Raw genomic sequence first — 27,219 nt, forward strand, 5'->3', positions numbered from 1 at the left:
GTTTGTTCTGTTCAGGTCCTCAACAGGTTGGATGATGTCCACCCACCCTGGGGAGGACCATCCCCTTTTGAGTTCTGCAATGCAAATGCTAATCTCTTCCAGAAACATTCTCACAGATACGCCCAGAAATAACGTTCTGCCAGCTCTCTGAGCATCCCTGAGCCTGGTCAGGTTGGCACACAGAATTCGCCATCACAGCAGGTATTTGGCGTGAGATCATGTTGTTTGCCCAAACAGTCTAGGCAGAGTAGACCAACCTTATCGATTAGGGAATGGTGGGAACACTTCTGAAAGCCACATTCCCAGATGCCAGCCCTGGTAAAGACAGCAGCCTCAGGCCTGCTGTGTTAACTCTTTTGTGCACAGTGGGTAAGACAGAATAGCAGGGAGAGGGCATCAGTGTTAAGAGAGCACCCAAGAGGAGTGTCCAAACCAGTTTAGTGAGAGGGAGAATGGGGAGGGGGGCGGCGGGGGGCAGTTCTTGGAGGGTGTGGTGTTAGAATCCTGACGGCTGGGTAGGAGATACCTGGATGAGATGAGGTTTATTGTAAACAGCTTCACTGAGATATAATTCACATACCATGCACTTCACCCATCTGAATGTACAATTCGTTGATTTTTAGCCTACGAAGCCATGATTTGACACAGTTAGATTTGCGTTCCAGAAAGCTCACCTTGTCAGTCTGGGCAGTGGGTTCAAAGATCTGGCTGCAGATTGAATGAGAGCTATGTGAGGCCCCGGGTGGATGGTGGGACCAATCTCTGAGGGTAGGAGTGCAGGATGAGGACCATGTCTGAGGGGCAGTAGGATAGATAGAGACAGTGACAGAGATAGAGATGAAGATAAAGACGGAGATGAAAGTTCGCTTTGAAATGATGTTGCCGCTTCCCTGCCTGGGCCCTTTCAGTATCTTCCGTTGCCCGTGGCTGAACCCCAGGCCCCTATGACGTGTGGTCACGCCTGTCTGCTGTACAGTCAAAGGGGCTTTGCTTTCTGTCTCTGCCTGTTACCCAGTCTGTGACCTCGAGCAGGTCACTTAATCCCTTCAGCCTCCTCACCTGTAAGAAGGGCGGACAGTAGCACCCACCTCGGAGGGATGCTGTACGGATCGACGAGATCATATAAAACATTTCCAAGCAGGGCCTGACGCACGGCAGACGCTCAGCAGCTATTGGCTGCTATTTCCTCCTGTTGAGTTTACTGGTACAAGGAGCATTTCTTGCGACCTCCTCTCCTCTGCGTACACCTGTTTCCCAGCCAGGAGTTTGGGAACACTGCAGTTTGGGCCTCCTGCCTCCGGCGTTGCCGTTTGCTTTCTCGTGATTTCCCTTCCGCTCTTGCTCTGCCCAATGAGTTTCGACCCCTTTTCTCTCCAGGCTTTGTTCTGGATGTTATTGTCCAATTCATTGATTTGTCTCTTCGGCTCTTTAATTTGCTTAAAACTCAGCCACTGATGGTTTGATGGTAGAGTTTCCATTTGTTCTTTTTCTTTCTTTCTTCTCTTTTTTTTACTGTTTCCAGGCTTCTGCCAAAATTCCAGTCTTGCTGTCGCTTCCGCAGGTCAGGGTCTTTGTCTTTTCCCAGCCTGCAGCGTCGTGCTTGACCCATCATAGGTGGTCATTGTTGAGCAGTTATTTTTCTAGATCTAGAACGGTGAGTCCTTGGCATGTAAATAACACTGTGCCCAGATTAAAGTAGCTTCCTCCTCTTTCCTGCCTTCACTGGCACAGTGCTCGCCACGCACGGTTTCTGAGAGCCTGTTGTGAATATGATGCCCTGAGGGTATGAGCTTATTATCAGCCTTGTCAACGATAAGCGTGTCTGTTACAGCATCGGACCTCAGGAGGGTCCTTGATGCAGATTTACTGATTCCCAGGAAAGCGTCTGCCCCCTTAGCACGTGGGTAAGCGTCTATACTAACCTGAGTGGACGTTCAGGAGAGGCAGCTCGCCTTTGAGAGGCTGCCTGGCATTGGAAAGGATGTCGACTTTGGTGCCTTCTCCGTCATTTCTGCCTGTCCGTGTTCCAATTAAGTACTTCAGCCTTTCGTTCCAGCACAGATCCTTCCCCTGTAGAATGGAGAAGAAGAACACTCACCTCGCAGGATTGTTGTAAAGGACTAGAGAAAATAAAGACGTGTCTGCGATGTATTCGGTGTGGGGCCAAGGAGGGGATAGCCGCCAGCAGTTGCCACCTTTCTCTTCCTTCTTCTCCTCATCCAGTTCTGTGGTTTTGGTTGGTACAGGTTTTGAAGTGAAAGATCATGCTGCGAAGCCAGAGACCCCCAACAGCCTGCCGGCCCCTCCCCAGATGCCTCTGCCAGAGATCCCGCAGCCGTGGCTGGTGAGTTCAAGTCCCACCATCACAAGAATCACCAGATGTCTGTGTTACTTTTGGTTCCAGGGGCAGGTGATAAAAGCCCAATTCTGGAAGAAAGGCTACGTGTTGCCCAAGGCACTCCTTTGAGTGTGTGTTTTGGATGCTAGTAATGGCTAAGTGGGAGGCTGCAAATGTACCTTCTCTTGGGAGGCTGATGGCTCTCTGAAAATCGCTGGAGCTACAGGTCCATGGAAATCTGGTGTTAACTTGGATTTTAAAAAACTCAGATGATTTAGCAGGCAAAACAATGACAGCAGAGCCTAGGGACTTGCCCCTCCTTCTGGGTTAACTCTGAATTTGAATACCTTAGCCTGAAACTTTAATGCTCATGCTTCTTCTGGGATTAAATATTCTTTTCTTCCCCCCAAGAAGAAAAATATGTACATGGTCCAGGAATGTGTGTTTTATTTGCTTTTCTGCATTCACAATTGGTTTTGGAGTTCTTTTACTATTTTTGCAATCTGGGGATACTCACCTATGCCATTCTTCATGGACCATTCGGCTTTTTCTGCCTTTTGCTATTTTCTAATTTGCTTGCTCAGGGAAATTAGGCTTTTATTCAAAATCAGAGCAAAATCAGTTACTTAGCAACTCTCTTCTTAACATTTGCTTTCTCTATGAATCATCTGATTTTCTCTCTACCAGGAAAGGAACTGCAGGAAAGCAGGGCCCCATCTCATTTGTTTCTGTTCTGCCTGGGCCCCAGCACATGGCTGATGTCCAGCGAGGACTCAGTAATTATCATTGTAAAGGAGATAGAAGGAAATCAGTGCTTACTGGGTCCCTGCCACCTGTCACAGATCACGTTTGCTCTTTTTTTCACTTATAATTTCATTTAATCCTTACAACCTGACCTCAGGGAACCCCTAAAATCCCCCTAAACATGTGAATAGTGTGCATCTCCATTTTCCAGAAAAGGAAGTGTGGGTCCAGTGAAGATGCTCAAGGGCAGTAGGAAAGGCAGAAAGACGGTTTTTTGTAACGTATTCTTTGGATCTCAAATCCAGCCTTTTCTCAGCAATACTATTCGGGGAGGTATGGCAGCAACGCCGATGCCAGCGTCGCTCACCGACGGGAGAAGGTTTTCTTAGGAACCTAAGCCTGTTCCTGAGCTGGGCTCTGCGGAGGCCGCGGGGTCCAGGGTGTGGATGGGAGCACGGTTCCTGCGTCCAGGCACCAGCTCTGACACTTCCTGTGTGAGTTCAGACTGCGGCTTTCACGTCTCTGTGCCTGAGACGCCGCATTCTGAAACGAGTGTGGTAATAGTGCCCACTTAGTGCGATTCTTGTGGCGATGAAAAGAGCTGATGGACCTCCAGTGCTTGGAATAGATGCCTCGCGTCTGTTAAGCCCCGTGTGAGAGCCGGCTCTTGCTTTGTGGGGCTGTGCTTCTCAGACTTCCGGGGAGCGTGTTAAAAATGGACATTCTGATATGCTGGTAACGTGAATTATATTTTAGATATATTGAGTTAAAGAAGATGTATTAATAAGACCCATTTCATCCGTTTCTATGGCTACTAGAAAAATTTAAATTACATATGTAGCTTGCTTTATTTTTCTTTTGTTTTATACATTTAATCTTTCCGCTGTGGAAAGCATATTGAATATATGATTTTTATATGCTGTTTTTATTTTTTTAACATTATGTATTTTTCCTTTATAAACTTATTTTTAATAATTGTTTTCCTTTTTTAAGAAATTCTTCCTGTTTCTTGTAGAAACTGTGACTCAATTATAGCTCTTTTTCATTGCTCATTTGATGTTTTTAGATTTAATACGGAATCGTAGTATTAATCCTGTTTACTGATACATTGCTTGTCTACAAGATAAAGACGAGATGTGAGAGATCGGTGGCTCGTGAAGCTCCTGGTCTCTGTGCTCTGGTTTACTTGTATTTTTCTTTCTGAACTGACTTCACGATCTGTCTCAATACGCTGTGTCTCGTACTTCATCAGCACAATGCAGGTTGGGAAAGGTGTTTCAAGACTGAAGGTGAAATGCAGACCTCTCGAAGCAGCCGGAACAGTAGCGGTGGTTATAGGAATGTCGTGGACTGTTCTTCAGTGGCGCATGAAGTGCTACCCAGCCGGCCTGGACTAAAATGCTTGTCTTCGATGCGCCAGGCCGGGGGGAGTGAATCTCAGTTTCAGTGCCAGTTTCAAACAGAGTACTCATTGGATGGTCAGCATTTTGTACCATTTTTGACGGTTGAATAGTCAATCCCTTTCCATGGATTTTTCCTCGGATGCAGTTTATTCTTCATCCACTATTTTCTCTCCCTCTTCTCTCCTTGTCTCCTGCCCATCTTTGGCTGCAGCGTGGCAAACTGCTGTGGTTTTAAGGTGGACGAGAAGCCGTCCTACCAGTGGAGTCGGAACTGGTAGCTGGTTAATTAAAAATGTTGGTTCAAGTGAGGAATTCTAAAAGGGTATCATGTGCTTTAAACATTTCCGATTTAAACCAATCATTTTTGAGTAGGAGTTTGACCAGTGGGTAATTCCTCCCTACTGGTGCCCGACATGGGTGTCAAGAGAGTTTTCCAAACTCAGCCTCTAAGCCAATGCTGTTTCTTGATATAGAACTCCTAAGACCTTGATGTAGGGCCAAGAGCTGCGTCCTCTGAGTGTGGGGCTACGGGTTGTCTTTTCTGCATAATCCGTACCTGTGATACAGGACTAACAATTCCCAGTTTTTGTTTCCTTAAAGTGGAGTTAAATTCCGACACTTGCGAAACGATCTGGTCTTCAGAGTCCCTAGAATTTTACCAGGGCCGCCTTTCGTAGCTGACGTGACCACTCCTAACTGAATAACTGGGTCTTTTCTTTTCTTGCAGCTTGTCTTGACTGAACCTTCCTAAGGCATCTCAGAGAATCGTCAGCTCTCCTCTTGCACTTGTTTTTTCACTGATTTATTTATGTAGTAGCTAACCAAATAGAGTAAACTAAATAGTCATAAGCATAAGGATGTAAAGAACAAAGCTGACTGTTGGCGATGGTGCAGACTCAGCCGATGGCGCTGTTTCGTAGGCGCTCGGAGAGGAGCCCGTTGGCCACGAAGGGTCAGCATTTTGTGGATACCCGTCAGGGCGTTTTACGGACAGAATGAAGAACGTCTATCAGCTCAGTGAGTCAGTGAAGTGGAGAGAGGTTAAGACAGCTCTGCTGTATTTTCCTGGTAGTTTATCAGGGAATTCGTCATTCAGCAAGTAAGCCTGTCTTTCAGTAAGTTGCCTTTGATGAGGGGGCTTTTGTCCAGTTGGTCACTCGCTGCTGGCACGGCTGGTAGCGGACAAGACGTGGGATTGGGTAGGAGGCTACGCCAGGCAGAGGACGTACCACAAATTAAGGCACAGACCCGAGAAAGACCCCGACGGACTAGAGCATTACAGGCCCCTCTGCGCGGCTGAATAATAGGATTTGGATGAGTCGTCCGCGGATGAGGCCGGAACACGCCGCAGGGGTTAAACCTCGAGGGGCCCGTGGGCCTGCAGAGCAGTTTGGGATGGTCCTCAAGGCAACTATGAATGACCGAAGGGTTTGTTTTTAGTGTAAGACGTAGGACGCTCCAACGGCTATTATTTCTTACTCATTTGAACCACGATTGCATGTTTTACTCTTTCATGGCATGTATTGAAGGAATACTGCCTTTTATCACAGCTATGTGTGTTACAATCTCCGAGAAATGAGTCCGCTTCTATCTTTTTATCCCTTTTAGTGCCGAACAGTGCTCTATGCAGTTATTGTTAACTATCTCTTGACATCCTTTTTTTTTTCTGGACCCTCGAGAGGCTGGGCAGGAGGGTGGGGTCACACTGGCCGCTTTCCCGAGTACGCTCGGCACCCTTCACCCCCCATTTCGGGCCTGGCGCACCCCTGGCTGAGGGCCCTCACCCGGCTCTCTGCGGCGCTCTCAGGCATCAGCGCTCCCCTCTTGCTGGCTGACACCCAGGTGGGCCCCCCACACAGGTGTGGCAGAGACTGGACAGGTCTCTGTGCCCCGGTTGGCTGGTGAATTACACTCAGGTGGTAGCAGTAAAAGAAAACAAAGGGGTCCAGTGGAGCTCTAAAATGTTTCCATTTTGCATAACTGAAACTTTATACCCACTGATCAGCAGTGCCTCATTTTGACATTCTCTTAATTAAACTAAACTTTAACCTTTTGAAGATGATGCCTGTTTCTCTCCTCCTCTGTGTTCCTCATATGACAAAGCAGAAGATGCCGACGGCCGCTCAAGGTCAGGAGCCACATCAAAAAGTCCGTCTTGTAACGTTGATGACGCTTCTGTACAGGAAGGGAATAGTGCGTGTTTCTGTTTTGCTCTTGGAGTCAATGCGGCTGCAGCCCAGGGTCCTGGGCGAACCGGCGACCCCTTCAGTGTGGCCGGTGGAGCTCGGGCCGGGCGGCGGGAGTGTGGGTGTGCGCTCCGTGGAATTCAGAACTTCCCTTGACCTTTGAGAGCGAGGTCCAGTGTGCAGCGTGTTTACAGACCCATCCGCCTCCCTCGCTTTCCAGGGGAGATTGGAGCGGGCCAAAATATGCATATGCATAATGAAAACATTTCCGGGAAGGGCTGTGCTTCTCGACAGATTTTGGGTTTTGTTTCACACCGAGAGCTGTGCAGCTATCAAAGGGACGGTACTGAGTTAGCATGCAGCCCGTGCTGAGGGAGCATTTGCGAAGGCGGCCGGTTCATCCGGAAATGGGTCCCATCTGTGTTGACATTGGCCGCCAGGCCCCACCGCCCAGCCCACCAGCCGGCTCTGATCCAGACAGTCGGGAATTGTGCTTCCTGCCCTCCCCTCCTCCGCTTAGGGGAACAGTGGGTCTACGGGACAGGGAGACGTCAGACCTTCCTGGCTGAGAGAAGAGAGCAGGGAGACCCCTTTGGGGGCTGTATATGCTCTGTATGATATCCCGTCAAGGCATTTTCTAGAAATATCTTTATTTGATCATTTAAAGGGCAGACAGTTTAGATGTGTTTAGATGGGGTAGAAGACGCAATTTAGTGTTTTGCTATTTTAAGGCTAGACCTTATGTAAATGTGATGCCTTATTATATCAGCAGATAGCAGCAAGGTCGTTTTTTTAAAAATATTTATTTATTTATTTAGGCTGCACCAGGTCTTAGTTGCGGCATGCGAGATCTTTAGTTGCAGCATGCGGGATGTTTAGTTGCAGCATGTGGACTTCTTAGTTTTGGCATGTGGACTCTTAGTTGCAGCACACAGACTCCTTAGTTGCGGCATGCATGTGGGATCTAGTTCCCCGACTAAGGATCGAACCCAGACCCCTTGCACTGGGAGTGCAGAGTCTTACCCACTGCACCAGGGAAGTCCCAGGTCATTTTTTTATTGTGGTAAAATACACATAACACAGACTTTACCATTTTAACCACTTGTAAGTATCCAGTTTAGTGGTGTAAAGTACGTACGTTGTTGTGCAACCATTGCCACGACCCATCTCCACAACGTTTCATCTTTCCAAACTGAAACTCTGTCCGCAGTAAGCAATGCCTCGCACCCCGCTAGCCCCTGGTAGCCAGCATCCTACTTCCTGTCTCTAGGAAACAATGATGTTTTGGTCCCAGCCCTTACCGCCTGCCTGCTGATGGCATTTTATCCTTCCTAAAGTGCTTTCACAGCATCTTCATTATCTCTATTTGACAGATGGGATTATGAGATTCTTTGAGATTGACTGACAAAATCAGGTATTTTGTCAGTTGCAGAGTTTCAACTAAAGCCCGAGATTTAAAACAACAAAACCATCCCGGAGAAGTCAGATGTGATCCTTTTAGTGGCTGTGAACCATCCTTGTCCTTGTCCTTGTTCCTTTTCTCCTTGTCTTTCGATCGCAGAGTTTAGTGTCACGTCTCACTCCCGTGGCGTCTTCATCTTGGATTTATTCCGTGTCCCGTTGCCACTGCTGTTGCACTGTCCTGCCTTCCCTGTGGGAGCCCGCCTCCGGGTAGAGAAGGAAGGGAAGAACATGTGCCCCATGGGCTCTCATTCTTAGTCATGTATAAATAAAACTTGAGAAAATATGTGTGAATAATTTCCCAGTGTTTACTCAAGTGCTGTTGGAATGCAAATTAAATAGTGATCAGAATGGAAGGGGGTGTCATTTGGACAAAAACTTTTATTTTGCCAAGAAGAGTATCTGCTCAAAATTCTTGACGTTAGGATTGAAACCCTGTTTTACACTTGAGGCCATCAGCTTTTGTTATCTGTTGACAATCCCTCCCTCCCGTCCTCGGGAAGCTTAGGTGATGCTGTGGAGTGCTGCTGCCGTATTCTCTCAGCCAAAAAGGGCTCTGCCGATACGTGGCAGAGCTAGAGCGTGAACCCTCCCTGTCTTCTGTCAGATCATATCGTTTTTAGCTGCTACTCTTAACAGATTTTAATCACTGTAACCAGAAAGATAGAATCTGGATGTATCCCTGTATGTACAGAATTAAAGTCAGAAAGTGATTCCAAATTCTAGGCTGGTGTTTTTCTCTGCTAAAATTAGGTCTCAAGTTCATTGGTGTGTCTGGTGCAAAGGACTGAGTGATTAATGGGGGCCGGAGGAGGGGAAGGTGGGGGGCAGCAGCAGAGAGGAGAGGGAGGAAGGGCAGAGTGGGCATGGAGGTAGAGCCGGTGTGGACGTGCCTTCCTCAGGAACGCACGGATCCCGCCGTGCTGCGGGAGCCGGGAGCATCGGGTTGGATCCAGTGGCCTTGGTGGGTTGCACGTTCCTTCCCTGCATCCTGTCTGGCTCGGCCGCCGCAGCAGTAAGTGCTCGTCTGTGCCCACCCGGCCGACTCCTGGCTTCTCCAGTAAGCAGCTCTGCAGCACGGGGGTGCTGGGCAGGGTCTTGCATCCCCCTCAGTTTCCTCGTTTGTAAAATCAGAATCAGAATACCAATCTCTCAGCGTTGTTTTCTCAACAAGAGAAAAAATATATAAAGTGTTCCAGAACAATGCGTGACACACGGAAGGCAGACCGTAAACAGTCATTATTTTGTTGGAATAATAGCAATAACAATCATTGTATTTATGCCATATAATTATATCTTAATATTTATTATTATTAATGGAAAAAATTTTCTATGAGGCTTTTCCTTAAAGTAGCAAAGACAAATATTGTGTTGGCCAAAAAGTTTGTTTGGGTTACGTGAACGAACTTTTTTGGCCAACCCAATACTAATGGGCTTTTCTTTCCAAAAAGGTAGAAATTAAATTATGGCCAGTATTGTGAGCCAAGCAAGCCTGTCGATTATATTCCTATCCAGTTGTAAGTATTGGTCTTCTCTAATAAGACGCTGACACCTTAAAAAGAGAAATTTACAATGCCTAAGGCAGATAAGATTTCCTGAAAAAAAAAGTCACATTCGTGTAAGCATTCATTCGTGGGAGAAATATTTCAGTGAATTTAAAGGTTATCTAGTAACCGGTACCATGCCGTTTCTACTTTCCTGTCTAGGGCGCAGCACAGATCGGTCGTTCCTTGAGGAAAACAGTTTCTCATCCTTCTTTGTCAGTATCTGAGAAGGCTGTGAGGGTTAGACTTGAGTCCCGTATTCTGTGAGCATGTGTCTTCTGAGAGCCAGTCCAGGAAGACTCTGGTGACCAGTGCCAGACGGTGCCGAGCTTTGTGCGTGGACTGGGTCTCTTCTAGCATTGAAGGGAAGCTGTCAGATCCAAAGTAGAGTGGCGTCACGTGGGTGTGTAGCCTTGCCGTCAGAAGGTACATTTGAGTACGTGCTCTGGCCAGAGATGACAGTGTCATCAATCAGGTAGCGAGGACCCAAAGTCAACTCTCACTACAGTTTAGAAGTGTGTAAAGTTGGCTTTGTTGACTGATGACCTGCACCCTTATAAGGATACTACAGTTGGAATCTCAGAGCCGGGATGGACATCAGAGGTTATATGATCCCACGCCCTCATGTACAGGGAGGAGATTGGTACCCAGATACAGAGGAAGGCTGCATAAACAAGGCCGAGGCTGGAGCTAGGCCTGCCACGTGCCAAGCATTGGAACTTTGGTCTTCTTCACCCTACACGCTAGTGTCCTGCCTGTGCTCTGGTTTCCATGACCCCCTTTGGAAACTTGCCTTCCTCATTTTGTACTGTTTAAAATTCCTGTGAATTGTGATTTCAGCGAATTCTGACCTACTGGGAAGGATCTGACAGAAGTTTTTCCTCTGAAAGCAATGGTGCTAAATAGCGGTTCTGATCCACCCATGGCCTCTGTCCTCTTCCATTCTCAGTGACATCTTTCCTATTCGTTTATAGGATATAGGTGGTGTGAACTAGTTAGGAAAGGGAAAACATTTTTTCTGTCTCTCCCTCATTTGCCCTTTAACAAACCATCAGACCTCTGTCTGGAACCCGTGTGGCAGAATTTCAAGGGCAAATGGTATTTGGGAGTGGAGTGAGAGATCCTTTTTGGAGAAAGAGAGTGCTTCTCTATAAGTATTATTATTTGAGGGGTATTACTTCAAATGAAAGTCATTTTTTTCCCTGATTTTAAAAACAATATTATGTAGAAAATGCAAGCTATATGGATTTGCATGAAAAATCAGTAACCTTGTGTTAACATTTTGGTGAGTGACCTGCCCTTGTATAGATGTGAGTGTAAGCGCAGCTCTGATAGAAAGGCTAATAGTGTACCTGTTTTCTTTCACTTGGCAGTATCTAGTAGAGATTTTTCAAGTAAATGACTGCAGATGTGCACTGTCCTTTTACATGTCTGCACCTGGCTGTGTCAGGATACCTAAGCATTCTTCTCTCAGGGAATGTTTAGATTGTTTTTAACTTGGGAGGGAAAACCTTTTATTGAACATCCTTATATGTTTTTGCTTGTTTGACCAGTTGACCTTCCTGGCATATATTTCTAGAAGTGGAATTGTGGATTTAAGGGCATATGTATCGAGTGGTTGTGTCGAAAGCACGACCACCAGCAGGGTCTGAAAGTCTGCTAAGTCCCATCAGCTGAGAGTCAGCGCCTGCCTTACACACCTTTGCAGCACTAGGAAGGGGCCTGTGCTAGTTCGTAAACATTTGTTCGATCCAGCCACTTGTAATGCTTTTCTAGAAACGTGAATAATCCGACTGTTTCAGCATACTAAGGGGAAGCTGAAACACCCTCATTTCATGAGGGAATCAAACAGCCCCCTTCCAAAAGCACCACGCGGAGGCTTTAACCCTGGCCTGGACTCCTGTTCAGACCTCACCCGGGGAGGACAGTGTGTCAGGTTACATTGTAGGCACCACCTCTCCCCTCCAGATGATAGGAGTGGATGTGGTCCAGCGTGAGAGCACAGGGTGATGGCGGGCGGGCCTCAGCCCGGGGAGGGGAGTGCAAGGGGATAACTGCCTTCGAGGACGGGGAGGAACGCTGCGCAGATGACCTGGAGTCAGTTATCTTCCTTCATCTGGCGAGAGGAAGGAGTGGGTTGAGCGCACAGCGGCGATCAGTCATTCGCAGAGGACTTCTTGGCTCCAGACTTGAGTTACAGGAAAAGTGGTGGAGTTTCACATTCTGTGGAGCATTGTTCTTGGAAACTGCACTTGGTCGGTCCTCAGTTTGGGGCCTCTGTTCTCTTCCACTCTCAGCGACATCTTTCCCATTAGCTTATAGGATATAGGTGGTGTGAACTAGTTAGGAAAGGGAAAGAGAGCGAGAAACAGAGACTATGAATATGAAAAAGCTCTTTACTGGACAGACCTGGTGCTCGAGAACCCCAGCTGGTCGTGGACAGTGTCTGATCTTGAGCACGAGGTTTTGGACTCGGAGCCTCACTTCCCATATCTGTAAAACATCGGGTGATGGAATATCGACCGTGAAGGGTCCCTGGGTGGATGACTGATGTAGCTTGTAACCGGTGCAGAGGCTGCAGAGGACACTGCCAGGCAGATAGCAGGCGTTTGGAGGATGTTGGCTTTCGTGCCCTTCACCTGTTTCTGTTGACCTAAGGACCAGTGAGGGATGGAATGAGCAGATCCCATACGTGTTCACGGGAAGAAGAGGTGGGTCTGCTTTCGAGTCCTCAGGGACTTCTGAGGGAGTGGTGCTTCAGCCGGTCTTGCTTGAATCTGGGTGGTCCTGAGCCTGCCAGCTCTCCATGCTCTGAAGTTACGGCTTCAAAATCAGGGTGCCTCCGTCTCAGAGTCTGTCAGATTCCTTCTCCAGAGGATAATTTCCAGTTCCTTTTAGAGGTGGGCTCATAGGTGATTTCCTCTTCTCTTTTTTGAGAAGTTTCCCTGGCACACAGGAGGAGTGTGGTGAGATTGTGTGGACAAACGTACTCACGTGTTCAGTTGCTGTGTCCCTGGTGCTTGCCCTGTGATGAGCATGGGTGGACCTGAGCCGTCTCTGTGCCCCTCGGGGGTCTCCAGTGTAGGACGCAGGCCGTGAAGGGGAAAGTCAGCTTGGGCATCTGGGAGGGCGGTGGCGTGGGGCAGAGGGGGGGAGAGACGCCTGTCTCTGCTCTGGGGGAGGGGTCTGCGAGGGCCAGCGCGCGTCTGGTGACAGCCGGCAGGTCGTGTGGATCGAGTGGCGTGGACAGGGCCAGGCTGAGGGTGGCCGTGAGCGGGCGGGCAGCGCAGATCCCGCCAAGAGCCGAACGTTGGGAGCTCTTTGGACGATGTTCTTTTTCTCCAGAGACTTTACAAAGGAGGGAGGAAAATGCCCATCAACACCTGTTAGGTGCAGACCCAGAATTTCCCCCTAACGATCATGCTCTGTTGTTTCTTCCTTTCTTCGCTCAGCCGCCTGACAGCGGGCCACCACCGCTACCGACATCCTCTCTCCCGGAAGGCTACTACGAGGAGGCCGTGCCGCTGAGTCCCGGGAAGGCTCCGGAATACATCACCTCAAGTGAGTGGCCCCCCGACCTGCCGGGCTGTTGGGGAGCCCTCCCGCTTTTCGGGTGAAGGGGGGTAGGGGCATTACACAACACCATGGAAATGTGGACTTCAGGAAATTCTGAACCCAAGGAGAGGGGGCTACAGAAAGGGTTTCGAAAAGTCTAAGGTGTCCACCAAGTACCTTCGGTAATTTCAGATTGTTGTCTTTTCTTGTGACTCAGATTTCTTGTGAAATCTTGCTGCTGTGGGAGCATGCGTCAGCCAGTGAAACGTGTTCCCTGTGGTCAGAAGAGAATGACTTTCTGAGGCATGTTTTCATGGGGTCCCTCCCCGCCGCCTTGACCAGGGCACGTCCCTCTTAGGCTGCATTCATGGTGCCTCCGAGAAAGCGTGTCTGTAAAATAAACACAGCAAGCAGGCGTCTCCTCGTAGCTGTTTGTTTGTTTTCAGTTTATTTTTTACTGGAGCGTAGTTGAATCACAATGTTGTGTTAATTCCTGCTGTACAGCAAAGTGACTCCGTTATATGTATATATACATCCTTTTTCCTATTCTTTTCCATTAGGGTTTATCCCAGGGTACTGAACCTAGTTCCCTGTGCTGTACAGTAGGACCTTGTTGTTTATCCGTCCTGTATACACCGGTTTCCATCTACTAATCACAAAACCCCACTGCAGCCCTCCCCCACCCCCCTCCCCCTTGGCAACCACCGGTCTGTTCTCTATGTCCCTGTTTCTGTTTCACAGACAGGTTCATCTGTGTCCTGTTTTAGATTCTACATGTAAGTGATGTCACATGGTGTTTGTCTTTCTCTCTCTGACTTACTTCAGTTAGTATGATCATCTCTAGTTGCTGCAAATGGCATTATTTTGCCCTTTTTTATGGCCGAGTCATATTCCACTGCGTGTATGCACCACATCTCCTTTACCCATTCATCTGTCGACGGACATTTAGGTTGTTTCCTGTTTCTTTTTTTGTTCCCCATTCATACAGGTTTTACAAGAATGCTTTGGCCTACGTTAGGGCCATCGTGACACGATCGTTAGCTGCCTGCCGGCACTCAGAAGTGCCCCTTTGTAGGCAGCCGGCCTTCACAGGCACAGAAGGGCAGTGGCGTTGAGCACCTGTTGTAACTACCTCTGCAGTTTGTTTTTAGATCCTTGCCTTTGCTTCTGCTCCCGATACTCTGGCAGCAGGCAGCGTGCTTTGTCTCGCCATGCGGCAGATGTGGCATATCTGAGTGTGCTGCCTTAGGGAATCCAGCTTGCCTTTCCTGTAAAACATGCGTAAAATGGGGAGTGAAGGCGTGATCTGCTCGTGTCACGGAGAGGCCTCCGTGTCTCCGCATCTTGTGTCCCATTCTCCCACCTCCTCCCTCTGCTCACGGAAGCGCTCTCCGTTGTCGCCGTCGGCCTGTCCCCTGAAGTCTCTGCTTCGTGCAGACTTGGAGTTTTCTGATCTTTCTTTCCCCTGGCAGCAAACAAGCAGGGCCATTTCAGCAAAGCGGAATCTAACTTGATCGTTCCAGGAAATACCCCCAGGATGTTTTCTGACCGTGAGGGGGACACACAGAAGCCAGGCGAGCGGGACCTTAGGCCCTGGAGGGCAGTGGCCTTTCCCGCTCTCTTGTGCCTGTTTGCTCTGGAGCAGGCCGACACAGCCTCGGCCCAGCATCAGTAGAGACTTGAGGGCCTCTTAGTGAATTCTGAATGAGAGAAGGGACAGTTCTGACGAGGAGGCTGTGAAATGCTGGGTTTTGAGATCCGAATATTAAATATTTAAATTTCTCTTTCATTTTAGAACCATTTGGGAAAAATGCATTCAAGTAATTTCTAAGTGTCCACTGTTTCAGAAGATAGTAAATTAATGAGAAAACACGAAAAATTAAACGGCTTGATAAAATTCAAAACTTCAGTGGATTCCTCTCTTTCTGAAAACAACGAATAAAGGAAAAACAGTTGCTGATGAGGGTATTTCCCACCGTTGGGCACGTTGGGTCCCAGCCTTCTCCCACCTTCCTTGTCCCGCTCCAACATACTTTCAAGACTAGAGACCGAGAGTAATTCTGTTTGACTTGCGGGGACCTTTGGTCGTCTTTGGTCCGAGAAGGCCCACGCGACCGGTGTGTCGTGTCCTTAACTGCTGAGGTTGGGCCCCTTTGGTTGAGCTAAGCCCAGAGGGAGGGCCATGGAAGGACTGCTGCCTGGGGAGGGACAGTGGGTCCGCAGTGCCAGCACTTCGCTCAGACATCTGTGCCTGAGCCTCGGCTGCCGGCCAGGACCCTCCGCGTGGGGAGCCGTGGCAGGGGTCTGCGGCCGGGTCGGGCCAGGGTCGCGCCGCCTTCGCTTACGCATGGCCGCTTTGTCGAGCCCTGAGTCAGGCCCGGTTTACTGGAGAAGCAGAACCACGTCGTGGGGCAGGGGCGTGTTGTAGACGCGAGACCCTGTGGGGTCGTGGGAACCAGGGCAGATGCGTGCTGGGGGGCCGGCCGGCATCAAGGGGAGCTGCACAAGGCCCGGGGGCGAGGAAGGATGCTGGGAACCCCCCTGCCTCTCACTCCCCGACGCGGGGCCCCGTGCGGGAGGCCGGACCGCGGCTCCGTGGAGCCGCACGCGCCTGGCCAGGACCCAGAGGCGGCCGGGCAGGGGACCCTGCGGGAGCGCCGACAAGGAAGGCCTGCAGCCCAGCACTCGCGAGCGCAAGCTGCAGCGCCTGGCACCCTCCCGATGTCCAGGTTGCTCACAGACTTCTCTTGTGGCCAGTCCTAGCCCAGAAGCACCCAGCAAAGGGAGTCTGGGGGGATGCGTCCCAGCCTTGCCGAGTGGGTACAGCGTAAGAGCACCACCACTGCTCCTGGGTCGGCTTGACACCCACGCAGCTCTCTACCCGCAGTGGATGTGCAAGCGAAGACAGGGGCAGAGTGGTGGTTCAGTGTAACAGGGTTCAACTGTGACTGGTGTGACGGAAACGCCCCGACTCCCCAGAGGGTATGACATCCTCTGTCCACTTTGGGGTGACCTCGTTCTCTTCTGGCCAAGTCACACTCTCCCCTTTGGGAGCCTGCCACTAGAAGATGAAGCCAGGGTCAACTGCTGTTAGCACTTCTCTGTTAGATGGTAGGGGACGTGAGAGGGGAAGAAAAGGACTCGATTATACGTACACAGTTAGAGCCCTATCAGAATATGGACAAGAACCTCGTAAAGGGCTCAGTCCTCACTTCCACAGACGGTCCATGGTCCTAGCTGGTATTTATAACATCCTGCATGTCCCCTTTGCCTTCAGCAAGCACCTTGGTTGATGGTCCAGTACAGTGGCTTGGCTTTCCTTCCTGAAAGGCCTGGGCTCCAGCAGGACTACCTGTACTGGACTGTGGCAGTGTCCCGCTGACTCGAGTGCTAAGGACGTCCCAGGGATCTGCTGGACCTGGACGTGCTCTTCTCCCCATGTGTGGTCACAGCTTCTTGGTGGGCGGGACCAGTCACCCAGTCACCGCAGGGACCCCTAGTTTGTCTGTTGTCTCCACTTCTCGGCCAGTGGAGCCATCGCTGTGTCCCTTAGAGGGGACATTCTGCCCCTAGAGAGAAAGACCTGTGCGCAGCAGAGCCAAAATTTCCAGGAACGGAAGCAGAATTTTAGTGAGCGGATGCCTAGGGGTGATAGTGAGTGGAGTCACTACCGTTTCACCCCTGGGTTCCCAGACCTGTGCTTGGAGATATTCTGGAAGATCCCACCCCCAGCCCCACAGGTGTGACCAGTCAGGCCGGGCCTGAAATGGAATATTCCGAAGGGACTGCGCTGGTCTCTGCTGCGTCGGCTGCTTCAGGGTGACGAAGACAAGGCGAGACCAGTGAGCTTCATGAGCACGAACCCATTGCCGTCAACTTCAGTTGCTGTAAAATGAGTTCCGGGGTCAGAAGCAAGGCTTCCAGCCCACGGATGACGCTTCCTGCAGGAGCGTCGTGGGCAGCGGGTTTACTTTATCCCCTCCAGTGGGAATAAAGCGCTGCCCTTCCATGGTGCACGTGGTCCAGGCATAACCTGTGAGTAGGCGGCTGGCTGACAGCCCAGGGAACAGTGTCGTGTGCAGGCAGGACACTCACAAGTGCCAGGAGTCGGATGGCCCTTGTTGAGAGGAAGTCCATGTTGCTGAGTTCCATGTGTCACCTCCGCCCCGACACCAGCTGCCTGTGCAGGAGTCCATTCGCACAAGAAGTCTGGGCAAAGCAGCTCACTGACGTCTATGTAGTGGGTCGTGTGGTTGCCTGCTGGTGATTCTGGCGAGGCTGCCCCTTGCTAAGCATCCACCCGACGTGCAGGTGCTCACCTCGGGAGCCCTACTCACAGCCCCTTCCGCAGACCTCCTTGCTGCCAGTCCCTCTCGAGTCTTGACCGTCCGAGCAAATGCCAGGCGTGCCCACGAACCAGTGCGGAGAGAATAGGGGCACAGGCTTCCGAGCCACTTGCTTACGCCCCTCGCTTACGTCTTCAGGGCCTGATGGAGCCCAGTGGACACACGCCTGCTTCGATGCGATGCCACGTGCTCCTCAGCGGGTTGGATGACCCGGAGCCCTTGCGGGGCAGCTCAGGTTGATGGTAACCTGGTGCTCCGCGATCAAGTGTTTAGACTGTACTAGGGCGGTGGCGGCGCGCCCAAGGCCATCTCTCAAAATGAAGTGGTTCTCAGCAGAGGCTGCCAACGCTGCGCCCTGAGATCCTGCGGGTCGGCACTGAGCTTCACCTGTGAGAGCCTGCCAAAGGCTTCTGTTTCCAGTTTCTAGAGCAGGGTTTGAGCAGAGGAGAAGCAGCACCACGAGGTGGAACGGGAGATTGATTCCAGGGGTTCGACCTCACATGATGGCGGAGCTATTGAAGGTGTGCCCGAGCACCTGGTCAGAACGGCCGTCGGGAAGAGAGCTAGAGGAGATAAGGACACGCCGTCGGTGATTCTCTGCTCTCCTCCCCAGCTCTGTGTCTTTCTTAGCTTTCCACGGGGCCCTCGTTACCTCCTAACGAAATCCCGACCCCAGCCCTGACACCGGACCCCTTGACATCCTGTACAGCCCCCAGGAGGAACCCTGGACTCTGTTGGTCCCAAGAGACTTGCCAGTGAGCGGGTCATCCTGTGGGCTCAGACTGCTTGGTTTGCTGCTAAGTTGGCTGACGTTCTTGTCACGTCATTCCATCAGTCCTGCTCTCTCAGAAGAAGGTGGGCCATGGATTCCAGGCGTGGATCTCAACCCCTGGGTAGCCAGGGGCACGGTCTACGTTTTCAGTTCAGAATCAGGTTTTCACTTCATCCTTCATCAGGATGGGGTCTCAGATGAGTCACCTGATCTCTCAGCATCCTCGTTCCTTTCCTCTGAGATAAGGATACTGCTCTGTGCCCGCCTCCGGGTGGCTAAGACGGCCAGCAAGGCAGAGGGTGTAAGTGCAGAGCTGGCTTCCTCTTTTCACAGCCTTATCCCACGGCGTACAGATACAAGTATAAAAACTACTGCCTGACACATAGTGAGCGCTCAATAAATACTTGTTGCATGAATGAAATGAAATGTTCCCATTTCTGACTGATTTAGTCATTAATTCTTTTGTTCATTTGTTCATTCAGTGTTTACTGAATTTGATGTTCTAGAAAATGAGCTAAGCGCTGAGGGGTTCATGGCCCCCCAAGCTGTTGTGAGCAGCATCTTTCCAGGATAAATTAGGACTTGCTCCACCGTCCGTCTGAAATCTCTCAGTGAACCCTGGGCCATGGAGCAGCACGTGGTCTTTCATGGTTTCATACTTCCTTCCCCATGTGCTACGTGCCCACTGTGCTAAACTTAAAAACCTTTTATTATAAAATATATTTATAAAAAAGTGCATAAAATATGACTTGCCAGAGTTACCTCTTCGGTCATCCTAGTCTCTTGCTTAAAATCCTTCCTTGACTACTTTATCAGGATTTAAAATTCAATCTAAACTACCAGTCTTTCCATTCCTCCCCCCGCTTAGTAAATAAATCTTTGTGGGGAGAGTAACATGCAAGTGTGACCACGGAGTACAAATCACAGCCCGGTTTCCAGTGAGTTCTGCTGTGTGCAAGGTCAGCCTTTTCTGCCCCTTCTCCCGTCTGTGCAATCGGTTGCTTCATCCATGGTTTCTCCTTATCTGTCGCTCATTCCTCATTTAGGTGTTCATTCCTCACGTGTGTTATGAAAGCAAATGTATTCCAGATGTGTCCGGGGGTTGAGGGGAGTGCAGAGATGAATCAGACACGGCCTCCAGGACCTTATGATCCAGCAGGGCTGAAATTAATAAGATCACTCATAGTCACTAGTATTTATTCATCACTTTTAAGAAGCCAGCCGTCCTTCTGAGGGCTTTGCATTGAATTTCAGTCGATCTAACAGTTCTCCCTTCTATAAATATTTGTTACTGGCCCTGTGCCAGGTAGTTTGTTAAGTGCTGGGACAATCACATCCAACAGGGTGGCCTCCCTTCCTGCAGGGGACTTAACAGCCTGATGTGGGACAGGCAGACAAACAGAGGTGACAATACAGTGAGATAAGTTTTGTGCTGGGTAGTGTGGAAGCAGAGGGGAGGGGCATTTCACCTGGTGTCTTAACTCAGGCTGCCGTAACAAAATAGCATAGACTGGGTGATAAAACAGTAGGCATTTATTTTCTCAGAGTTCTAGAGGCTGGAAGCCCACGATCAGGGCTCTGGCATGGTCAGCCTGTGGTGAGGGCTCTCTTCCTGGCTTATGTACATCCGCCTTCGCCCCGTGTCCTCACACGGCAGGGAGAGAGCGTGGGATCTCCCTCTTTCTTTTCTTCTAAGGGGATTACGAACTCATTTAACCATAATTACCTCCTAAAAGTCCTGTCGCCAAATACAGTCACATTGGGGTTTGAGCTTCAACACGTGAATTTGGGGGGCACCCAATTCAGTCTATAGCAGTCAGTGCTGGTGATCCAGGGAGGGCTTCAGGGAGGAGGTGCTGTAAGTTAAGTCCTGAGTGATGAGAGCCCGTGTCCAGGCAAAGGCAGGAGTCTGAGTGGGATGAGTGTGAAGCCTGGGTGAGAGCAGCGTGTGAGACCCCGAGGTAAGGGAAAGTGGGATCTAGCTGGGAGACTAAGACAACCCGGTGTTTAAGTGTGGGTGCATGGCAGAGCCAGAAGGAGGTGTGAACCTTTCTGAAAATCCCACGGATGACCTGAAGGAGAGGGGTGGCCTTGGGCTGGATCTCGAACCTTAGGAAGGGTTTGTGCGTGCGGCGATGCCAGGAAGGACGAGGACACTGCAGACTTGAAAGGACTTTAACGTGAAGGCGTGGGTGGGAGTTTTCTTTGGCGCAACTCTCTGCGAGATGGGGGTCGTGGTGCCCGGCAAGAATGCAGCAAGGATTCGACAGCGTAGGGTCTGCAGGTGCTGGGCCCGTATAGAAGAGTCCAGAAGCGGTTTTTGTAAATGTGGCGTTCTTAGTCACTTCAGTTGAAAGCTCTTCGTTGAGTTTCCGCTGCCCAAGCCTTAGTTATTTTTCCCCTGTTTTTGCTAACTAACGTTTCCCCAGTTACTTGAAGGCAGAAGCCCCTTTCTCGTTTATGAGTATAATAATGTGGCCTGTAGCCCGTAGGTGGTTCTCAAGGTAAGGCTTTTGTAACCAGGGTTTTTACTTTTATTTCTTACTTTTGACAGATTATGACTCAGATGCAATGAGTAGCTCTTACGAATCATATGACGAAGAGGAGGAAGACGGAAAGGGGAAGAAAACGCGGCACCAGTGGCCCTCGGAGGAGGCCTCCATGGACCTGGTAAAGGACGCCAAGATCTGTGCCTTCCTGCTGCGGAAGAAACGCTTCGGGCAGTGGACCAAGTTACTCTGCGTCATCAAAGACACCAAACTACTGGTAAAGCCTTGCGACTTGGTTGCTCTTGTGTAGAGTCGGTAAGATGTGGTCGGCCGTCTAACTGGGTGGAATGTACACCCAGGCGGGTGGCGGTAACATCGGCGGGAGGGAGAGGGAACAGCGGTCAAGGGCGGAGGGAGAGGGAACAGCGGTCAAGGGCTGGCCCGTGATGGGCCGTCAGTGAGCCCTGGCCGAGGCTACCATGGCTTTAACGCTGTTGGTTTCGCCAGCCCCCCTGAAGCAACCAGCGGGCAAAACCATCCCCATCTGGAGCCAGCGTCTGCGGTTCATGTCAGTGGAAATGCACGCTGCTTTAACTTGCCAGAGGTCGCAGGGTGGATTTTCTCATTTGTAGTGAGTCAGTGAATTCCTCAAAGCCAGGTCATCGAAGTGGGCCGGGCAGGCCAGGCGAGGTCTGGGGGAGAGTGCCCAGGAAAGGAAATTCTTTTGGAAAGCAAAAGGCTGACTCTTTTTTTTCTTTTCTTGTAACTCAGAGAGGCAGAATAGAAAGACAGAGTAAGTAACAGAGGAACGGAGACAGGAGGACAGAGACCCTTTGCTGTAGGTGTTAGTCTACCGGGGAACCCAGTAAGGAAGCAAGAGCCTTTGAGACACACCGTCTGTCCCTCCTCCTTCCTTCCCAGCTGTAGAAACCATGGCTGGTTATTGGCATTGTGAATGTTAAGAGTGTGTTATTGTATTTTGTTTTCCCTTCAAATTAACCTTGAGGAAAAAAAATCACTCAAAAGTATATTAAAACAGAACACATGAGAATGTATGATTCTGTAACTCATTTTTCAGTGGAGCAGATAACCCCCGTTAAAAAAACAGTCTCATCTGTGAATCATGGGAATCTGATTTACTAGATTCTTAGGACATTGTATGTTTTTTAATTAATGGTTTTGTTAAAAAAAAATTTTTTTTTTAAACAGCGCAAGTACATGTTTTTTCCACATGTGTGGCCTGAATTTCTCCCAAATTTAGAATATGCCAAAAGTGATGATGCCATGGGGGAATTTTAAAGTAAAGAACGAAAGAAAAAAAAAGATGAAAAAGATTAATATGGTCCGTATTTACAATCTGACATAATGGCTGCAAGAAGTGGATATATTATATAAACATTTTAAAACTACACAGTCGACTCTCATGTAAAACGCACTGTGGGCAGCTTGTGGTGGAGGGTAGGGTTAGCGGACATCGGACCCTCTGCCCAGCCCCCGCTCCACCACACCTGCTCTCGCCTCCTCCCTCCCTCCCTCTTCATCTTCTGTTTCTTGCATCACCTACCGGGTTTCCCATCTTCCAAACCAGGATGATAATGCCTGCCATTTATAGGAGTCGTAAATATTTAAGAAGAGATTAATGGAAAGCCATGTGAAAGCACCGTCTTTGATGAAATGCAGAATCAAAGTTTCATTAAGAAGCATTTTTTCATTCAAAAATGACCTATGATCCAACCGCCCAAATGACCCCTGTTGATGGTGAAAAAAAAAATCGACAGAACAGAAAGCCAGCCTCTTCTCCTAAGTGCTCCCGGCCTGTCTTCGCACAGGCACCACCACGACCAGCTGTTTTGAGTAGCCTTCCAGAACCTGTTCGTTTCTATGCCCAGGCAGCTCTCTGGTGGACAGACCCGTTCGGTTCCCTCACTTGTGGGGACGGCTGCCGGCAGACAGCTACCCAAGGTCACGTCCCTTCCCAGGGCGTCTGCATCCGCTGTGATCCTGAGTGTGAATGCCCCGCCTCGTGGGACCAGCCTGCAGGCGCGGTCCAGCTCCAGATCTCCCGTGGGGTTCCTCAGGGCCTTGTATTTGGACTGCACTGAAGCGTACCTTCTTCCTCTACCCAGTCCCCGTCCTCCTACAGGCATAGCTCTTAAATAAATGCCCCTTAATAAATATCCCGTGTGCTGCTCTTTTTCACAGTCATCTTCCCTGGGAATCCAACCTGCAGGGAGCTCCAGACGTTACTGTATGGTATTACTGATAACATGTCCATTTTGAAGTGTTTAACTTAAGCAAAAATATAAGCTATAAAATTTCCTGGGACTTCCCTGGTGGTGCAGTAGTTAAGAATCCGCCTGCCAATTCAGGAGACACGGGTTCGAGCCCTGGTCCGGGAAGATCCCACATGCCGTGGAGCAACTAATCCCGTGCGCCACAACTACTGAGCCTGTGCTCTAGAGCCCGCGAGCCACAACTGCTGAGGCCCAAGCGCCACAACTATTGAAGCCCGCGAGCCTAGAGCCCGTGCGCCCCAACAAGAGAAGCTACTGCAATGAGAAGCCCGTGCGCCCCAACAAGAGAAGCCACCGCAATGAGAAGCCCGCGCACCACAACGAAGAGGAGTCCCTGCTCGCCACAGCTAGAGAAAGCCCGTGCGCAGCAACGAAGACCCAACACAGCCAAAAATAAATAAATAAATTCATTTAATTAAAAAAAAAAAATTCCTTTCCAATTCCTTCTACTGTTAGTTTCCTTTTCACTTTTTTTTTTGCACATGCTGAGAATGTGAAAAGTCTGGTAAATGGTAAACATTCATAGCAACCTGAGATTAGTTGTTTTTGGTGTATTTTTTTCTTCCTTTTTAGGCAGGGTGGCCATCAGTTTTACTTCTTAAAAAAGTGGGTATCTTCCATACCGGTGCCATTTAGGAGCCAAGGTCTTAGAACTGTAAAACAGGAAAGGGCTCTAGAAATCATTTCTGAAAAGAAGCATCTGTTCATTCATTCCTTCGTCAGTAGATGGATTAGGGTCCTGGGTGCAGGCTCTGCACTCACAAAGTTTGGGGCTAGAGCCCTGGCTCTGCCACTGTTCAGGATGCCTGATTTTGGACTAGTTTTCCAACCACCAGAACCTCAATTTCCTAATCTGCAAAATGGACAAACGTGACGATTAAATGAGATGTCTGAAATGCCTCACATAAGGTAGACACTCAGTATTTGGTAGCCACTGTTATTGTTGCTAATTATTTAATAATAATGTAATTCAATAAAATAATAATAAAAACAGCAATAAATCATTTCACAAAAAAGGAAGCAGGCTCAGAAGGCTTAAACGACTTGTGGGAACCCGGATTAAATTAGTCGCAGAGCTGGGACCCAGACACCTGAACTCTTAGAGCACGTATTGCCATTACGGGCTGTGCTTTTGGTCCCCAGTAATGCAGTGAGCCCTGGGCAGGAGGGGAAGCCTTTGGACAAAGATCTGGTTTGAGAGGTCTAGATCAGGCGAGAGTGATGGGAACTCAGTGTCCGTGTCCCCACAGCACTGAAAGCTCTAGGGCGAATGTCAGTGATGCAGACGGAGCAGCGTGCGTTTTGGACCCTCTACTCAACCAGAAAGCACAGCTTTGCAGACTTTTTTGTCCGTTATATGTTGATATGTATACTCTTCATAAAATCATTCACCTGTCTTTCAGAAGGAGGATAGGGATGGGATAGGAGGAGACCAAACAACATAGGTTGTGGAGTAAAGTATCCAAGGTCCTGTCTGCCAATAGGGCGGCAGCGCCATTTCAGCAAATCTAGTATCTTCGTGTCGCTTAATGGGGAAGCTCCACTAGAACATAAGCTCCATCAGAGCAGGGACTTTGTTTCCCACCGAGTCATCTCCTGGGTGCTTGGTAAATTCTGCTGAATTAACGAGCAGATGTTTTTGCACGCACATGGAGGGGAGGTGCTGGTGTGGAGCGGTGCTCTGTATGTGAGTCCCAGTGTCTGCAGGTCGCTCTTCCAATCTCTGAGTATCTCCACCCTTCAGTCGGACCTCCAGGTGCTTCGCCAGTACTCCTGTTTTCATTGTGCCGGAGTTTTATCAGTGTTTCTGCTTGGACTTCCTTACAGCCTAACTTTGATTTCTCCTGTCCAATGCAGTGCTACAAAAGTTCCAAGGACCAGCAGCCCCAGATGGAACTGCCGCTCCAAGGTTGCAACATTACATACATCCCAAAAGACAGCAAAAAGAAGAAGCATGAATTGAAAATTACTCAGCAGGGAACAGACCCACTTGTTCTTGCTGTCCAGAGCAAGGAGCAGGCCGAACAGTGGCTGAAGGTAACTTGTTGCTTTTGTTTCTGAGACATTTTCTTTCCCAAACCTCTTTCTGAGATCTGTTTTATTGAATTTGTACTTTTTTCCAAGCGTAGGTGAACAATGGATTAACCTGAATAGTTTTGTCTTTGATAGCGGAATATTCTGATTACTTTGAGGTTAATCACTTTAAATTTTGTCTTCAAAAGGCAATATACCCCCTGTTTACAGGCTGCTTCTAGAGGTTTCTTTTTTTTTTTTTAACATCTTTATTGGAATATAATTGCTTTACATTGTTGTGTTAGTTGCTGCTGTATAACAAAGTGAATCAGCTATATGTATACATATATCCCCATATCTCCTCCCTCTAGCGTCTCCCTCCCACCTATCCCACCCCTCTAGGTGGTCACAGAGCAGCGAGCTGATCTCCCTGTGCTATGCGGCTGCTTCCCACTAGCTATCTGTTTTACATTTGGTGCTGTATATATGTCCATGCCACTCTCTCACTTCGTCACAGCTTACCCTTCCTCTTCCCTGTGTCCTCAAGTCCGTTCTCTACGTCTGTGTCTTTATTCCTGTCCTGCCCCTAGGTTCTTCAGAACCTTTTTTTTTTTAGATTCCATATATATGTGTTAGCATACGGTATTTGTTTTTCTCTTTCTGACTTACTTCACTCTGTATGACAGACTCTAGGTCTATCCACCTCACTACAAATAAATCAGTTTCGTTTCTTTTTATGGCTGAGTAATATTCCATTGTATATACGTGCCACATCTTCTTTATCCATTCATCTGTCGATGGACACTTAGGTTGCTTCCATGTCCTGGATATTGTAAATAGTGCTACAATGAACATTGTGGTACATGACTTTTTTAATTATGGTTTTCTCATGGTGTATGCCCAGTAGTGGGATTGCTGGGTCATATGGTAGTTCTATTTTTAGTTTTGTTTTTTTCTTTTTGCGTTACGCGGGCCTCTCACTGTTGTGGCCTCTCCTGTTGCGGGGCACAGGCTCCGGACGCGCAGTCTCAGCGGCCATGGCTCACGGGCCCAGCCGCTCTGCGGCATGTGGGATCTTCCCGGACAGGGGAATGAACCTACGTCCCCTGCATCGGCAGGCGGACTCTCAACCACTGCACCACCAGGGAAGCCCTATTTTTAGTTTTTTAAGGAACCTCCATACTGTTCTCCATAGTGGCTGTATCAGTTTACATTCCCAGTGCAAGAGGGTTCCCTTTTCTCCACACCCTCTCCAGCATTTACTGTTTGTAGATATTTTGATGATGGCCATTCTGGCCAGTGTGAGGTGATACCTCATTGTAGTTTTGATTTGCATTTCTCTAATGATTAGTGATGTTGAGCATCCTTTCATGTGTTTGTTGGCAATCTGTATATCTTCTTTGGAGAAATGTCTACAAAGCTACAGTAATCAAGACAGTATGGTACTGGCACAAAAACAGAAATATAGATCAATGGAACAGGATAGAAAGCCCAGAGATAAACCCACGCACATATGGTCACCTTATCTTTGATAAAGGAGGCAAGAATATACAATAGAGAAAAGACAGCCTCTTCAATAAGTGGTGCTGGGAAAACTGGCCAGCTACATGTGAAAGAATGAAGTTAGAACACACCCTAACACCATACACAAAAATAAACTCCAAATGGATTGAAGGCCTAAATGTAAGGCAAGACACTATAAAACTCTTAGAGGAAGACACAGGCAGAACACTCTATGACATAAATCACAGCAAGATCCTTTTTGATCCACCTCCTAGAGAAATGGAAATAAAACCAAAAATAAACAAATGGGACCTAATGAAACTTAAAAGCTTTTGCGCAGCAAAGGAAACCATAACCAAGACGAAAAGACAACCCTCAGAATGGGAGGAAATATTTGCAAACGAAGCAGCTGACAAACGATTAATCTCCAGAGTATACAAGCAGCTCACGCAGCTCAATAACAAAAACAACAAACAACCCAATCCAAAAACGGGCAGAAGACCTAAACAGACATTTCTCCAAGGAGGATAGAGCTTTCTCTTTTACTTTGATTTTCTGGTTTCACTTTATT

The 27,219-nt window shown here is 48.9% G+C and overlaps 1 protein-coding gene across 4 annotated transcripts in view; it reads left to right on the forward strand.

Annotated features, from left to right (window-relative positions):
* The window catches only part of AFAP1 (actin filament associated protein 1), a 153,445-nt gene that overhangs the window by 57,317 nt on the left and 68,909 nt on the right, over positions 1 to 27,219 (forward strand). For 3 of the 4 annotated variants that reach the window (XM_030876858.2, XM_060298926.1, XM_030876856.2), the window contains exons 3-6: positions 2,247 to 2,344; positions 13,129 to 13,237; positions 20,904 to 21,115; positions 24,990 to 25,169. In XM_030876858.2, coding sequence (XP_030732718.1) covers positions 2,247 to 2,344; positions 13,129 to 13,237; positions 20,904 to 21,115; positions 24,990 to 25,169 — 599 coding nt within the window. Of the gene's footprint in view, positions 1 to 2,246; positions 2,345 to 13,128; positions 13,238 to 20,903; positions 21,154 to 24,989; positions 25,170 to 27,219 lie in introns of those variants that run through there. The other variant, XM_060298927.1, reaches the window with a different exon arrangement.

This window comes from Globicephala melas, chromosome 5 (genome assembly GCF_963455315.2).
Source record: "Globicephala melas chromosome 5, mGloMel1.2, whole genome shotgun sequence".
Taxonomy (NCBI): Eukaryota; Metazoa; Chordata; class Mammalia; order Artiodactyla; family Delphinidae; genus Globicephala; species Globicephala melas.